General features: G+C 46.3%; 2 protein-coding genes across 2 annotated transcripts; one reads left to right on the top strand and one right to left on the bottom strand.

Moving 5' to 3' along the window:
• Positions 1-96: 96 nt before the first annotated feature.
• On the bottom strand, positions 97-5,748 carry BHQ10_007065 (uncharacterized protein; the record flags this gene model as incomplete). Its single annotated transcript, XM_040879720.1, has 2 exons — positions 97-3,361; positions 3,518-5,748. 2 exons carry the CDS (start codon positions 5,746-5,748, stop codon positions 97-99), a joined length of 5,496 nt encoding a protein of 1,831 aa, XP_040735569.1.
• A 2,247-nt stretch (positions 5,749-7,995) lies between these two features.
• BHQ10_007064 (uncharacterized protein) lies at positions 7,996-15,054 on the top strand (the record flags this gene model as incomplete). Its single annotated transcript, XM_040879719.1, has 10 exons — positions 7,996-8,527; positions 13,051-13,203; positions 13,268-13,540; positions 13,590-13,653; positions 13,706-13,753; positions 13,809-14,098; positions 14,153-14,185; positions 14,239-14,795; positions 14,846-14,902; positions 14,953-15,054. 10 exons carry the CDS (start codon positions 7,996-7,998, stop codon positions 15,052-15,054), a joined length of 2,109 nt encoding a protein of 702 aa, XP_040735568.1.
• Positions 15,055-15,495: the final 441 nt, after the last annotated feature.

Raw genomic sequence — 15,495 nt, 5'->3', positions numbered from 1 at the left:
CTACATATACAAAAGGCGCAGCTAGATAGCCCAACATAGCCAAAAATCATCGTCTGTACAAAGTCCCGCTAAAATACATTACTATACCCATTCCTCTTATGTTGAATCATGATTTTCATCCTCTTTATCATTCTTTTCCTGAACAGCGTCGTGTTTCTCCTCCTTGTCTGGTCTCTCCTGCGTAGTGACAACACTGCTCGCATCCAGCGCAACCTTAAGCGGCGACCCCATAAAATCAAAGCTACCCAACGCCTTACTCCTTGAGAACGTCTGTGTTTCCAACTGCGCAGGCGGAGAAATGTGATGCCCAAGGACACTAGCCGGCAGCTCCAGGGATGGAATTGACGCCTCAAGCGCCGAATGCGTAACTGATGACGGCGGCACGGTCGTGGGCCCGATACGTGTTGATGCAGAGCGGACATGTTCTTCGGCGTAGAACTGTTGAAGACGAATGGGGTCGGAGCAGAATTCTTCGATTTGGGTTTTGAGGTTTTCGGGGGTTCGGTAGAGGTTTGCGGAGTCGATTGAGGCGGTTAGGAAGCTGGTGGGGGAGGAGGTGGGTGGGTTAAGTGTTAGGGATGGGATGTTGTTGTTTGATGATGAAGAGGGGATTGAGGAGGATGTAGATGGGTCGGCGGCGGCGCGGACGAGCGGTGATAGGCGTGGGGAAAACATAGGGTCGTAGGTGTAGGTGTTTGTACGAGGGCGATGGATTTCGCCGCCTCGGTGTTCGAATTTGTGGTGCGCCGCTGCGTCTCGCCCGGCGGCACTCTTTGTGCTGAAGAGACGGTTTGCGAGGAAGAGTAGCTCTCCTTCATCGGATATCTGGGCGAGTAGACAGCCTGATCGATGGATGTATTGCGTATATTTATAGTCGGGTTTCCCCCATGAGTATAGCACTTCTACATCTGGCGAGAATGCAGATGCTGCCTCGAAATCGAGGACGAAGTCAAATTTTCGCAAAAGCGCTTTGTGGTAGAAATGTTTATCTGGCTTGCCTTGCTGTGAGAAAGTCGTTGCACCGAATGAAAGAGATTTCGAAGGCGGAGGCGGCGGCTCAACGCTGAACTTCACGTGGTAGAGCTTTCTGAATGTCTGCGTTTTGACGATACTTGCCGCTTCTGCGATCGGTACTTGCACGAGTTTGAGTCCGTATCTATCTGCTAGCGAGGCCCATTGAGCAACTGCATCATCGATCAGTTTGGCAGTTGCACTCATCCAGCTCAGTTCTATATGAAAGCAATTCTCTGGATTGTGTAGCCTGTCATAATGTAGGTCCACAACTTCTGGTCGACTTGAACGCTTGCGGGGATCGACATCATACTTCATTGATTTGGATAGCATAACCGTCATTTTATTCTTCGTCTTTGAAGGTGTATTCATTCTTGACGTGACCGTCTCGCTTGAGACTTCTGACTTTGAAGCATCAGCTGAAGGAGAGTCTCGGGGTATCTCACCGGTTGGCGTAGGAGGTACTGAATAGTCTGACTTTCCAGTAAGGCCCGGGAACCAACCACTTTTCGACTCAGGGCGCGAAACACGGTACTGGGTGGCGATTTGGTAGAAATAGTTGCCATCTCTGAAATTATGCCTCTTTTCCACATGGACAAAAAGGCCTAGTTTCATGAGCTCGTTTCCAAATTTGATGGCCTCGTCTCGACTGTCTATATCTCTGAATGTTTGCACAAGCCAAGTGGTGAACTCGGAGCCTATGAAGCAGCTATAATGAAGTCGGAAATGCCATCTTCGATCCATCAAGCGCACGCCTGTCTCGCCTTGCATGATTTGTGCAAGGTCCATCAGTGATCCTGGCCCGAAGTCAGACCGGTCGAGGAGTTCTGATTCGGGTAGTAGCTGAGTCGGTGCATTGTCAAGTCCAGGGTCAGTGAGTAGTAATCTCTCAAGCTCTGCTCCCACCATATCCGAGGGATCTTGTGTCTGGTAGAGAATGTTCAACGGATTAGGATCCTTTTGTGTTCGACCATATGACTGAAATCGTTTATCGTCTGCCGGTATATACTTATTACGCTGCCATAATGAAGTCAACTGACTGATGCCGAGTAGATGGATCTCTTCCTCATTGTCCTCGTTAAAAGACTGAATGTGGCGCCTAGCATTGGGAGGTAGATGTAAAGGAATTAGTACAAATCGGATTCTCCAAAATCGTAATTGTCTCGTTGGGTCCGTCAAATGATCCCGGTGACCGGCAATATAGTTATCTGCATAGTTCCAGTTGTACTCGTCCAACGATGGCAAAAGTTTTACATCGGTCAACTCATATCTCTTAGCCAAGATGGTGCGGATTGCATGTGTATAGATATGAGAATTGCCTTTGTCGACATTCGTCGAGTTAGATAGACGCATAAATCTTGTAACTTCAATCTCACCCCCGGCCACGCTTGATAGTCTATGAATAATGTTACCCTTGGAAAGGACAACAGTTGCATCTTCCTGGCCTAAGCGTTTGGGGTCGAAAACATTGAGTGCTTCTAGTGACGGTTCACCGAATGCTTCCGCCACAGCGCTTCCAATGACGATTTGGAAGCCATGAGAAAGGCGGAGAGCTACCATGTCGCGTAATATGTCTTCCTGTGATCTAGAACTTTCGGCCGTATCATGGTCATCATTGGGGAAAACTCTATATGGTGTTTCAAGGTAATTGGCTGCTAGTTCCTTGGAAGTAGGGAATTCTTCCGTAGTCAGTGGCAAAATCGCTGGTGTCTTCAGACTCTTCCATTTGACTACAGCGACATGCGGTGGTCGAGGATAAGCATGTTGCCAGCGGCCAAACCAGCTCGCATCTCTTAACGCAGCTCTAGGAGTATTCGATGGGTTGATTGACCTGACCCAGGGAGTGAGTGTTCGAATTGGAGATACACCAGTAGGCGGGTCGCGGGATCGTGTGATCTCGAATCTTGGTCCAGGTCTTTGAGGACCTGTTCGTTTCATAGGAAAGGGCCCTTGACTTGTTCCATGCGTACCAGCTTCCACAAGCATTTCTACAGCTGTCGGTAATGGTGCCTCTGTGTTGATGCGGTCATCGTGAGATCCATCAATTGACTTCCTGCTTATACTTTTGATAGATATCGGCCGCGCCTGAGTGATCGGTAAAGGCTGGGGTATATCCACAGTTTCTGTAGACTTCCTAGGAGTAATGGAGCGAGGAGGTAATTCCATGCTCACTATCGAAGAGTTGTCGTCTAAGGTAGAAGAAGCAGGTCTTGGTGAACTTTCAATATCCGAAATGCTAGCGGAAGACGTAGTCTTTGCTGGTGTAGCACGACCCACGGCATGTTCTGCGTTGACCCCCGTACTAGCTTGGGCTCGTGGAACGCCAACACCTAGCCCGCGGAGAGCAAAACTAATTGTTCGTGAAATTCTAGGAGTCTTTTGAGTTTTAATTGCTGGTTTTATCGGCTGTGGGTCCTTTGATCGAGGAGGAGGAGGAGGAGGAGGTACGGGCTGAGGCAATTTCACTGCATCTCGGCTACGAGGACTCAATTGTGTCGAGAGTGACCTATCCAAATCAAGAGAGCCCTGATCTCTTGGACTTGTAATTGACCGTACAGAAGAACGACCTGCACGAGAGGCATGACTATTAGACTCAAGCAGGCGCCGAGGTTTCGTATTCCTGCGGGTGTGGTGCTTTTTGGGAGTTGGACGGAAGACATTTTCGTCATAATCATCCATCCAGTTTGCCACTTTCTTTTGACGTTTTGCTGGACTGTTCATCATCAACATCTTAGAGTTCGAGAAGCTCGGTAGAAATGCTTCCGGTCTCAAGCTGTCACTCAATTGAGCTTGGAAGGAGGAGCTAGGGGATTGTGCTTGCTTGCCAGACCTGGGTGTGAGTGTGTCTGAATATATGTCCGATGAGTAAATCTCACCCCTCTGGAAGCCAAAATTCTTTTCTGAGAGATAAGGAATCGATATATTAGACTGCTCGCTTTCCATGATACCCATCATTTGAATCTCGTACAACCGCACCCGGGGCACGAACGTCTTGGATCTTTTGCTGACCGTAAACGGGATTGGAGCATTTAAATCGTTTTTAGTGATACGTCGACCTTCTTTATACGTTGCCGGGTTCCAAAAAGATATATCCAGCCAATGCGGGATACCATAATTCCATTTTTTCGAGTGCGCCGGCAAGAAGTCTTGCGATGACAAAGGATGTATGGCTGGCCCAACTTCTGAGTTTCTCAGAGAAGCAGGAGGGGATCTACTGCTGATGCTTGGAATTGACGGCTCGGCTCCTAGATGATTCAAGCTTCGAAACTTTTTCGAATAGGAATCGTGTGAGTGTTCATCAGGAATTTCGTATTTGAACAGTGGCACAGAGTGAAGTGGCATGGGGCTCAGGCTGACCAGATCGATTGCGATTCCCATGTTCGTTACAGCTTCAGTGGTAGCGGCTAAAGCTTCGTATGAGGCTTCAAACAATCCAGTACCGGGAGTAATCACGACAATTGAGTGACCAGTCCGAGCCAAGTCACGATCAATATTTTCATTTGATAGATATGATGTAGCCAAGTGAATAGCCTCTAGCATATTCCCTTTGATGGCAGATGCCGGGTGACCTGATATAGATCGTTGTTCCTCATTCCCGGGGCCATCGGTCCCGGAAAAGCTTTGAATCATGACATCTCTCAAAAATGTCCTAAAGTTTGCTTTCAGCTCGTCTAAAATCGTTGTCCAGTGACCACTTGCAATATCGTTGACAACAACTCGATAGAAATCCCTGGTAGAAACATGATTGCCCGTTTTCAAGCTCTCTAACGGCCTTATCCCGTTTTCCAAAGGTGAGTCATATTCTACCCTCGTGAATAGAACAATAGTCACCAGGTGTTTGGCATCGATATTTGCCCAGCGCTTAAAGAGCTCGGGCAGGAACCCGTTGATGACTCGGCTGAAAAGAATATCCCCAGTGCCCTCTGCATCAAAATCCCACATCTCCCTTGCCATTTGAATGAAGACGACATATCTTGCCGCTTCACTTCGGAAAACAGGAATCGTGTTGGGCGCAAAATAACCGGAGAGAACCTTCTTCCCCCCTATGAATATGTTTTTCACCGTCGCTCTGATGCTACCCATGAAGACAATCTTCTGCCCTTTGTAGATAGTCTTATTGACCAATTCTGAAGTGACCAATCTCCACATATCCGCACGCACCAGATACTGGTCGCGGAATGAAATGTCAACATGTGATGCTGAGCATTGGGAGCGCTCGATATGCGATATGAGCACATGACAGCCATTTTTGAATCCAAAGATGTTGGCGACGGAGCGATTGATAGAAATCTCTAATTTTGGACTCCGTTGTTTGACATCTGGTGGCATCGGCTTCACAATGAAGAGACATCTGTGCTGAGCGGGCGAGGAGAACTTTAAACGGGCATTGGAGTTTATGTTGCCATCGCTTTCAAACCCATTTTCGTTCAGCTTCCTTGAAGTCAGATCAGAGTTTGAGTCTATCCCAATGACTTCAAGGATATCGCCTGGGCTGATCCCAGAGTCGTTGAATGCCGAATTGTTGAATAAGAAGTCATCCTTGGAGAAATATTCATCGTGAATCCAAAGTGTACAAACTTGTCGCCAAGGTCCCCCAGAGAATGAATTTTCGATTCTCAAATTGGCAGTTGACGCCCCTTGGGGTGGTGGAGATGCAATGGATGAATTGCTTCCTAGGCTAGCAGCACTGACCTGGCGGAGATGAGAGCCTCTAGAGGGCGCACGCCGCGGGAGCATTGTCTGAATTTATTGTACTATGGAATGACTGTCACATAGCTTGTCGTCTTGTCGTCTAAGCTCACGGCGATAATATGAGACCGACAAGCATGATTGATTGATATTGGACATATGTTGTTGGTCGATGTGGAGGAGAAACGCTCTACGCGCTTATCTGCCGCGCAGCCGCGATATACGTCACATGACATATATAGCCTAATATGGACTAGCCTTTAATGATCTCAATATACGTCTCTCATTGGCTGGTCTCAACGTAGCAGGTTGTCTACTGTTATTTCTGTATGGATCTGGTCAAGGAAAAGAGAGTCTTGCCCCTCATGAGGATTCTCATCTAGTATAATTGCTAAACAGGTCCTGATAACATACAATAGATATAGTCAAAAGGAAGTTCAAAATAAAATTAAGGAGAGTGATAGAGAGGAAATTTCACGAGATTCAACGGATTTTGAATGAGTATAGAAAATAAAAACATACAGCACACTAAGGTACCTAGGGCTGCTTGCTTGATTAGACCGGCAGATTGATATCGTGAAATTATCAGTATCTAGCACCCTACCCAACGCCAACAGAGGTTGTACTTAGGACAATCCTTGAATTGTCATCTTGCCAAAGCCACAAGTAATCGTATCTCTTATTGATCAGCTTTCAATGTGTACAGTAGTATTCCCCAGCTGAGCTGGTCAAATTCATCACTATCTGAACCGTAATTACCGGAGCCACCTTCGATGCTAGAGACAACCTGGTACGGGGATAAGTTTGCGATGCTGCACCCCTCAGTCTTTTCACTATTGGCTGTCACTAACCTTGATTCTCCTATAGATTCCTCTCTCGCATGTCCACGGTCCGGTACCATCGAAGCACTTGCACGAATCCTCGACGAACACTGAAATCCGGCAAGACGTATCATGCTGTTCTTCTCCATAACTACGACAAACAGAATAGCATCAAGGTTTTTTATATACGTCGATGACCCCGACGAGGTGAAGGCAAGCCGATGAGGGAGTACTAATTAGTTCAGGCAGCACACGAAAAGGGTTTTTATTTCGTAACATATAGCAACATTTGTCGTGTTGACGGTACTTTTATCATCACTGACGCAGAAACTTCTTATGACGACGACGACTTATGGCTAGGCTCGATCAAAATTTTGAACGGCCCTCATCGAGTGGGGCCTCGATTTTGCCTTTTAAGGTCATACGGTAGCCCTTCGCGAGGCCCGGGCTCCTGTTCATCGCCTGGGAGCATGTACTCCAACGTCGGAGCTCAGCAGCGTGTTCCGATAACAATATCCCATCTGGATGACCCCCCACAGGTCATTATTTTCTTACGCGTGGGAGGTTTGACGAAGTGCCGCGACGGAAATACGAAGAAATATGCTGTCCTGTTGCTCTAGACTACCTTTTATGCATGTTGTTGGTTGATGTGGTGCAGAAATGAGAAATTATACACGCGCTTCAGACCCAGATGCGCCTTTCATTGTACGGCTGTTTCAACTTTCAACATTAACATCAAACTTCTTCAGCAACGTCGTCATACGAATAATCACGAGCGGAACTGAGAGCAAGACTAAAGTGATGAATCAACGAGTATGCTACGAATTTATCAAACTTTCATTATTGGTCAGATTCGAAAAAAATTAGACTAGCCAATCCAAGTCAGTTGACTCAAGCATTTTGCCGTACATGATATCGAAACCCTCAGCCAGCTTGACCAACCACCCGTCTTTTGACCTTGACAGTGGCCATTGTGGAGCAGACTCAAAAGCGATATCTAGCCTCCTGCTAACCTCAGACATAGTCGACCATGTGGCATTTATTCCAAAGAGTTTCTGTTTCAACATTTTTACGCTCAGCTTCGGCTGCGGTACGATGCAGACTCTACCAAGTTTAAGAGCTCATTTGGAGATGACATGGCAATCATCTACAGAGCGTGGTCAGCCACTGATGAAACGGCCATGGTCGAATATCTGTCGTCCAAGAAGAACTTCGTCAACTTCCTCAGCCGCCTTCTACCGACCAACACTTCGCTCACTTCATGGCTCCCTCTCCTCAGGCACTCGATATAGAGTTCCTGAATGGAGGAGTTCGTGTTACACTCCTGGGGTCGCCATGTGTTGGTAGTAAGCCAGGTCACAGCGGCATTTGCTTGCCACCACCCTCGCCCGTTATTTGACCTATTCGACAACGTCACGAAGTGGTTCGAACGATATTTTCCTGGAATTTACCAATTGATGCAGAGGACATTAATATGTTCATCGAAAGATCGACGCACCTCGCCAGGTCATCCGATATGCGGGCGCTTTTCTACCCGGTCTGGCCTGGGGATTTTTCTGTGTCGCGGCGGAACAAGATCACAGGAGACCTGCATCGTTTGAATCTACAGACATTGAAAAACGCAGTCAAAAACAAGGCAGACCCTAACGTCTCTGTGTTAAACACCCCCGTTATAATCAACGATGTCACCTATGAGAAGCGCCGACCAGACTTTCTTTCCTCCCTCACTGATACGCAGCACCACGAGCTGTTCAACAAATTGAGGCTCCTTGACGAAAATGCCGAGTTCCCCGAGTGGCAGAAAGTCATGAAATATGATACCCAACATGAATTTGAGGTGTTCTCGAGTGTCATGAGGCATGTGCTTACTTGGATCGACCTTGCTGCTAAACCCTCTGCGTGCAACTCCTCCGACGTCATATCATACACTTGGGATCATTTGACGAGAATAAATGCTATGCCACGTTTACGATTAGCTCAAGTTTTTATGCTAGAGGAGTTGATTTGTCAGTATCCACAGCATTCAGCGGAGGAAATGGTACAGGACATCTAGAAGCACTGCCCAGGACCTGCGTTCTCCAATGAAACGATCATGGAATACTTCAACAACACTGAAAAAATTCGCGATGCTAAACTCCTCTGGACGATATGGGGAACTACAACGGAGTTTTCTCATTTCGTCCATAACACTGAGCTCCGACGACTCCCAATGATTCGTAACCGTTTTGTTCGACAGGACCTCCGCCGCGAGGCATCCCTTTGGGGTGCTATCTTTGCTTATCGCCATTTGAAAATGGTATGGTTGGCCCATAATCGTGCTGCCGACGCAGCAAGACAGTCGCACGAACAAAGCGCGGAAATTCTTAGCAATGTAAATAAATCCTATACGGCTTATCACGTTTGATTTCAGTGTCTGATACTTTGGATTGATAGGAGAATCTGTCACTTATTGAATCAGCTTTGAACCAGTATCCCGAATACTTAAACAGCACTGGCATCCACACCGTCAACCCCTTTGACCTTGAGGACCTTGACTTCTTGAGGACGGTATAAATTCTACGATTACCGAGCAGAGACACAGCCAGCCTCAGCCAACCGCCCCCATCGCTCAACCTCCTCACGCTCCAACCGCTCCTCCTTGCTCAGTCTCCAGTTGTCTCCCTCACTCAGTCGCAAGACGCTGTTCCAAACTCGACACCCAGACAGCCAGACCCGTTCATAGATATTTCATTCAGCTCGTCTCAAACGTCCCCCACTCCTGGTCCTTACCAAAACCACCGACGCGGACCTTCCCCGGCCAATTGATGCTACTTTTTTCTACATGGTCATGAATCCATTGATCTTTTTGTCTGCACGTCCTGGTTATCTGATAACAACTGCATTAAAGCCAAGGTCTGATGCATGCTTAACAGCTAGTAGCATAGAGTGACTAAGAATAATATATAATTCTTCCAAGAAACAGTACAGGGTCTTTAAGCACACAAGCATAAGCTAATTTTTAAGTGTAAATCGAGGAATCACCACGTCGTTTGAAGCATCCAATACTTCAATGGAAGAAAAATCGTCTGAAAAACAGCTCTCCAGAGCTTAGTGTTGGAACCATCTATACTAAATTCAGTAACCCATCTTGTGAGACTTTTCGGGACTCATTGACTCACTGTAAGGACGAGGATTCGAGCTCTAACAGTCAATAATCTAACACCCCTTTAGCCACCCCTTCCGGATCCAACCGGTGTCAACTATATATCTTTGTTGACAAATTTTTCACACTGCGCCACCAATCTATCTCCATCTCCCAGGATTTCAAATCTCCAGTCAATCTCTGTGATTCGAAAATCGATCCGTCCATCACCGTCTCCTGACCGTTCTCTATGGATGTGCGACGAGAAACCAAGAACTTCATATAACGCGTGATAGAACTCATCCTGGTATCGAGATTCAACAGGCCTTATAATCGCTCCAGTACCCAAGCAAATCTCTGCAGAGAGATTTCTTGGTGAGAAATTCCTCAAAAATTCCTCTGCCAATCTTTCGACAGAAGGAAATTTAAGAAGAGGTAACTGGTCTTTTGTCCGGGTTAGGTAGCGCTCAACATATCTGTTATAGTATTAATCCAGTTGTAATAAAAATAAATAATAAGAATTGCCCTACTTTGCATGGAGTCTTGTTGGGAAGACACAAACCACCTCATCCGTTTCGTGACTACAATCTAGGCAACTGCTAGCCCTAAAGATTTCCCGGATCCAGTAAAGCTCCACTCGGTCCTTTCCCGCCTACGATTCCTCGTCAATTGATAACCCAACTTGACCTTTTTGCTGGGTAGCTCTTTCTATCCTCCTATGGTGAAAATTTCGAAGTCTACAGATTTCTTAATCTTGCATCAGAAAAGACTCCTGGTGGCTGGACGGTGGCAGCAGATGGGTTCATCATCAGCCGGGTTGACGACAGCATAGATTTGGACTCCCCAGCACCGACATTTCAGGTCAGTCCAGTGCAAATTTTCGATATACCCATTGCTCAAATTCGTCGGAATTGTGAAGATATTGACACGATCCAAATTGGGAAGATACTGAACGGTGAATTGCTTCAGCTTGGTGACTTTCCTGACCAGATCACTGAATCGGTCCCGGAGGATTGTAATTTATGCGAAGACTGAAGCTTTTGAGATCGTTAATCAAAATTGCCTATTTCTTTTTCCGTTGATAACTATTTAGACAACCGAAGTCACTGGTCAAAGATTCGTCGGTGTGATTCAATTCAGCTGAGCTATTCTAGTCTAGACACTTAGGCAAAGACTTCATTTCGATACTTTGATCCAGGCTCAGCTGAAGCCCTTCACCCGTAGAAATCGATTTTCAAAGTCCGCCTTGTCTTGAATAAGGTGAATGTACATAAATAGTATCCATCATCCGAAGACTCCGCACATGAACCCTAAACCCGATCACCTAGGTACGATCGTCCAATTTCAGCCTCAAGACGCGTATACATCACGAGGAAGCTATACACTATACGTACATTCCAAAAAGTGAAAAAAGAATGGTGGCTAAGCTGATTATTGTAGTCGCCTATCGATCCGGTACGTGCAGTGGTTAGGTCTAAATCTACAAAAACCCTAAAACTAGTGTAACTGGTGACCTTTCTACCTAGGTAGGCATGCATGTGCCCCGCAATCACACACCATCAGATCCAAAGCCTAAACAGGTGATGTTTCTATGCACATCTGCCTTGCATCTCGAGGCTTTCGCAGTAGAAGCCAAAACTTGATTTTCGGTACACCCCGGGGTGCTTGATAGGCGCCACATGTGCTGTGGCTTTTGATTTAGCTTCATACGGCAATCACAAAAAAACTGGGCTGCCTGTTATGAGTGGAAGGTCTATCACTTGCATGATATTCATAATGGATTTCGAAAGAGACTGCCTACTAGTCATGCATGGAAAGTAATTTATGACTCCGAGAGCCGAATTAAGCCTTGTTTCGGTGGTGCAGTGTCGTGTTGCGACGGATGGGGTAAAGGAGTGACCACGATATCTCGTCTGCCTTGTAGGATCATTTTCATAATATAATATGTCCAGTTCATAAATAAGCTGACTGATAGTGTGGCTATGGAGTTMAAGCCACTCTCGATATGAGTCAGCCTGAGGCACCAATATGGGAGAGCACAGACGGATTCAATCTTATCAAATCGAAAATCTGGCCGTGGCGGGCCGTTTCGATTGCTATGCTTGACGAATCACAGTCTCTGATGCGATGAGTCTAGCCAGGGCCAATGGCAGCCACACACATATTGCATTCTGTGAGTTTACAAGCTTCGATACTTACTACGTATAGCGCTTAGAAGTTAAGGCTTCGCATGATGTCAGCTGGAAAATCAAGGATTGTGTTGCTGTTGAGTTACATGGAATGTTACGCACGTACGGTATGTTAACATGTGTGTTCATAAATACACCCGGGATCATACGTACGTGTTCGAAAATCATGAGATACGTCGCCTTGACCGGGGTGCCCCAACGGAGTATACGATACTATGAGTAGTACTATCGTGCCAAGGCGCTCTTTGCACCCGAGCTAATTTTCTTTTTGCTGCTGACGACTCAGGCGATGAAACACGTCAGCCGTTGTTAGGTGCTCTACCTTTGTCTCTCTCGGCCGGCGACTTTCCGCGGAGCAACCATGTCTGAGCTATATGGAGTATTTATTGCGAATACGTACTGCGGTCGGGCTGAATCCTGCTAATATACGTACTGGATAGAGTCGATATTACAACTACGTAGTAAATACTATGTAGTAAATACGTAGTGCGTATTGATTAACTGTGGTTAATTTGAGCAAACTTCAATAGTCGAGACAAGCCACACTCGTCACTTTGCAGACTTTGTCGGTGTGTACGGTCTCGATGTATGAGGGCATATTAGGCGATAATTGAGTCCAGTTGAAACAGGTAAAAGCAGTAAAATACCAAATACGCGCAGTATTTAAGCAGTAATTTGGCCGTAGTTTTGTAAATAATGATAATCGCGTGGATCCACTCAATAGCCACCATAGACCCACTAGCGCGCTTGGCATTTGGCGCTCTCATCCAATGGAAAGATCTGATTGGCGGCTATGTGGCTGTGCACTGATGATGTCGAGATTTGTTTGTTACGGGGTAAGAGCGACGACGCTACATCGAAATTCCCCTTTTGATGCAGTCCTCCAAGTTTCACCTCCACCCACTACTGCCTTCAGGCTTTCAGAACCACCGCCACTTCATCCTGACCTTGGGCTGTGCCTAGGTTTTTGTCATTCTTTTTATCCATTCACCACCTATTTCTGAATTATCATCAGCTATAAACTTACTCATCGCTCACTAAATTACACTTACCTGCGACTCTCATTGCTTTACTGCTACACTATATTTGTGAAACATTCTCCCACGCCCAACTCCCAGGACTCTGATATGCGTACGCACATACCCTCGATCTACCGATACCATAGAAAAAATGCACAAGGCTGCGTGCGACAAGGCTGACACTAACTCCCCGGGTTTAGATAAAATACGTTCTTACGCGCGGCGGGCGGCATGGTACGACGACGAAGGCGAACACACCCACAATCCCTTCAAAAAAATTCGAGTTAATAGACGACGCAAACAACACGCGAGAGATTTAGAGCGCGGTGGACTCGCTCGCGGTGGTATTGAAGGTATACAACCATCGAGAAATACTAGTCAGCACGGAGAATTGAAAAAATGATGCTGACATGTCAGCGACAGGACAAACTGGCGATCGTGACTCACAGGAAAAAGATGCTCCAACATTGGCCGGTAGCGAAGATGCGATTAATGTCTCGCGCGATATCGATGGCGAAGAGAGTGGACCGAGACGGAGAAAGACTGGACTTTCGAATCCTCAAACTGAAGCCGATGATGCGGCGTCCAGTGTCAGCAGTGGAAAGCCCGTCTTCACTGTAGCCAGCCAGTTACGTGCGACTATATTGAACTCCTGGATCAACTTGCTGCTTGTCCTTGTTCCAGTCGGCAGTACGTTCGACCCGTCCATTTCTGCGAATCAACAACTAATTGCGTACAGTTGCTCTAAACTACACCAGCGTCAGCCGAACAGCAGTCTTTGTTGTGAACTTTCTTGCCATTGTGTAAGTCGATTTGCCCACGATAATATATCGAGGTCTAACATTTGTTTCATAGCCCGCTGGCGGCCATGTTGAGTTATGCGACAGAAGAAATTGCCCTTCGGTAAGCAGAAACCAAAACTCTTTTCATTTAGATCATAGCGCTGAGTAGCACACAGAACTGGAGAGACTCTCGGAGGTCTTTTGAACGCCTCTTTCGGAAACGCAGTCGAACTGATTGTCGCCATCATCGCTTTGGTTCATGACGAAGTCACCATTGTCCAGACTTCCTTGATTGGAAGTATGCTTTCCAACTTGCTTTTGGTCATGGGCATGTGCTTCTTTTTCGGTGGTATCAACCGTATCGAGCAAAAGTTCAACGAGGTTGTTGCGCAAACTGCAGCTAGTCTTTTGGCTCTTGCAGTTGGTAGTTTGATTATTCCTACGGCATTCCACATGTGGGCTAGTGGTATGTTCATTATTTCCGGTGTATTGTGAATCATTCTGATAATTTGGAAAATAGGTGGTGCTACTCATACTGATGAGCTTTCACGAGGTAAGAAACCTTATACGTATTATTATGACTCCAAGCTAATCAATGTCATACAGCGACTAGTGTGATCTTGCTTGTAGTCTACGGCGCTTACATCTTCTTCCAACTCAAGACCCATGCAGAAATTTACAATACCCCAAGCGAAAAAACGGCAAAGAGAACCAAGAGCCGTGCCAAAGGCGATACCCAAAAGGGATTGGTTGCAATTGGTGCTCTGGGAGCCGGCATGGGCAGTCAGACAGCTCAACGCGATCTCGAGAGCCGAGGTAGCGAAGACGGGGAAGAGGAGAAGGAAGAACCACAGCTTCACTTTTATGTGGCTGTTGCAACTCTTGTCATCTCTACTGTGCTTGTCGCCCTCTGTGCAGAATTCATGGTCGATGCGATTAGTGCGGTTACGTCAGGAAACAGCGGCATTTCACAAACATTTGTCGGATTGATCTTGTTGCCCATTGTCGGCAACGCTGCTGAGCACGCTACAGCGGTGACTGTTGCGGTCAAGGATAAGATGGATCTTGCTATCGGTGTTGCCGTAGGATCGAGTATGCAGATCGCACTTTTAGTTCTTCCTTTGATTGTTGTCATTGGATGGATCATGGGCAAGGATGATATGGTATGCGCCGTCCCTATATTTGATACTTTCGCAAACTAACGAGGGGTTAGACTCTCGACTTTGGCGATGGATTCCAGGTTGTCGTTTTGTTTGTCGCAGTTCTATTGGTAAGTTCGGTTCGATTCTGTTGTTGGTATTCGTCTAACTCTTTATATAGGTGAACTATCTCATTGCAGATGGAAAATCACACTGGCTCGAAGGCGTTCTACTGATGACTCTCTACATCATTATCGCGGTTGCCGCATGGTTCTATGACTAATTCTTACTCATTCACTTGAATTTCTTTGAAACATTATAATATGGGTGATTTAATTGGCTCTACTGTCAAATTACCCATTCTTTTCTTAGATACCGGGTCGGAGTTTTGGGCTTTGCTTATTTTTCTTTCATCTGCCAGTAGTGGTTGAGATACCCTGTGACCTGCTGAAGACTCTTTTTATTCGTAGTCTTGGCTTCTTTCGCTTTTTGATATCTTCATGTATTATTAATTCCCGGCTTGACAGCACTTTTCTACCATCCTCGCCATATCAATAAACGGCAAAATGTACAGGCTCCAAATGAATCAGCTTGCATATCACATAACTCGTACCGCTGTATCACTCATCTTTGTATACATGCTGGTTTTCATCCTCCTTGGTCCTCAATGAAATCGTGGTCTAGCTTACAATTAAGTCCATAATGATGGAGTTGTAAATTATTA

The sequence above is a fragment of the Talaromyces amestolkiae genome, assembly GCF_001896365.1.
Source record: "Talaromyces amestolkiae strain CIB chromosome Unknown scaffold14.1, whole genome shotgun sequence".
In the NCBI taxonomy this organism is placed as follows: Eukaryota; Fungi; Ascomycota; class Eurotiomycetes; order Eurotiales; family Trichocomaceae; genus Talaromyces; species Talaromyces amestolkiae.
This window is presented reverse-complemented; position numbering and strand designations above follow the sequence as displayed.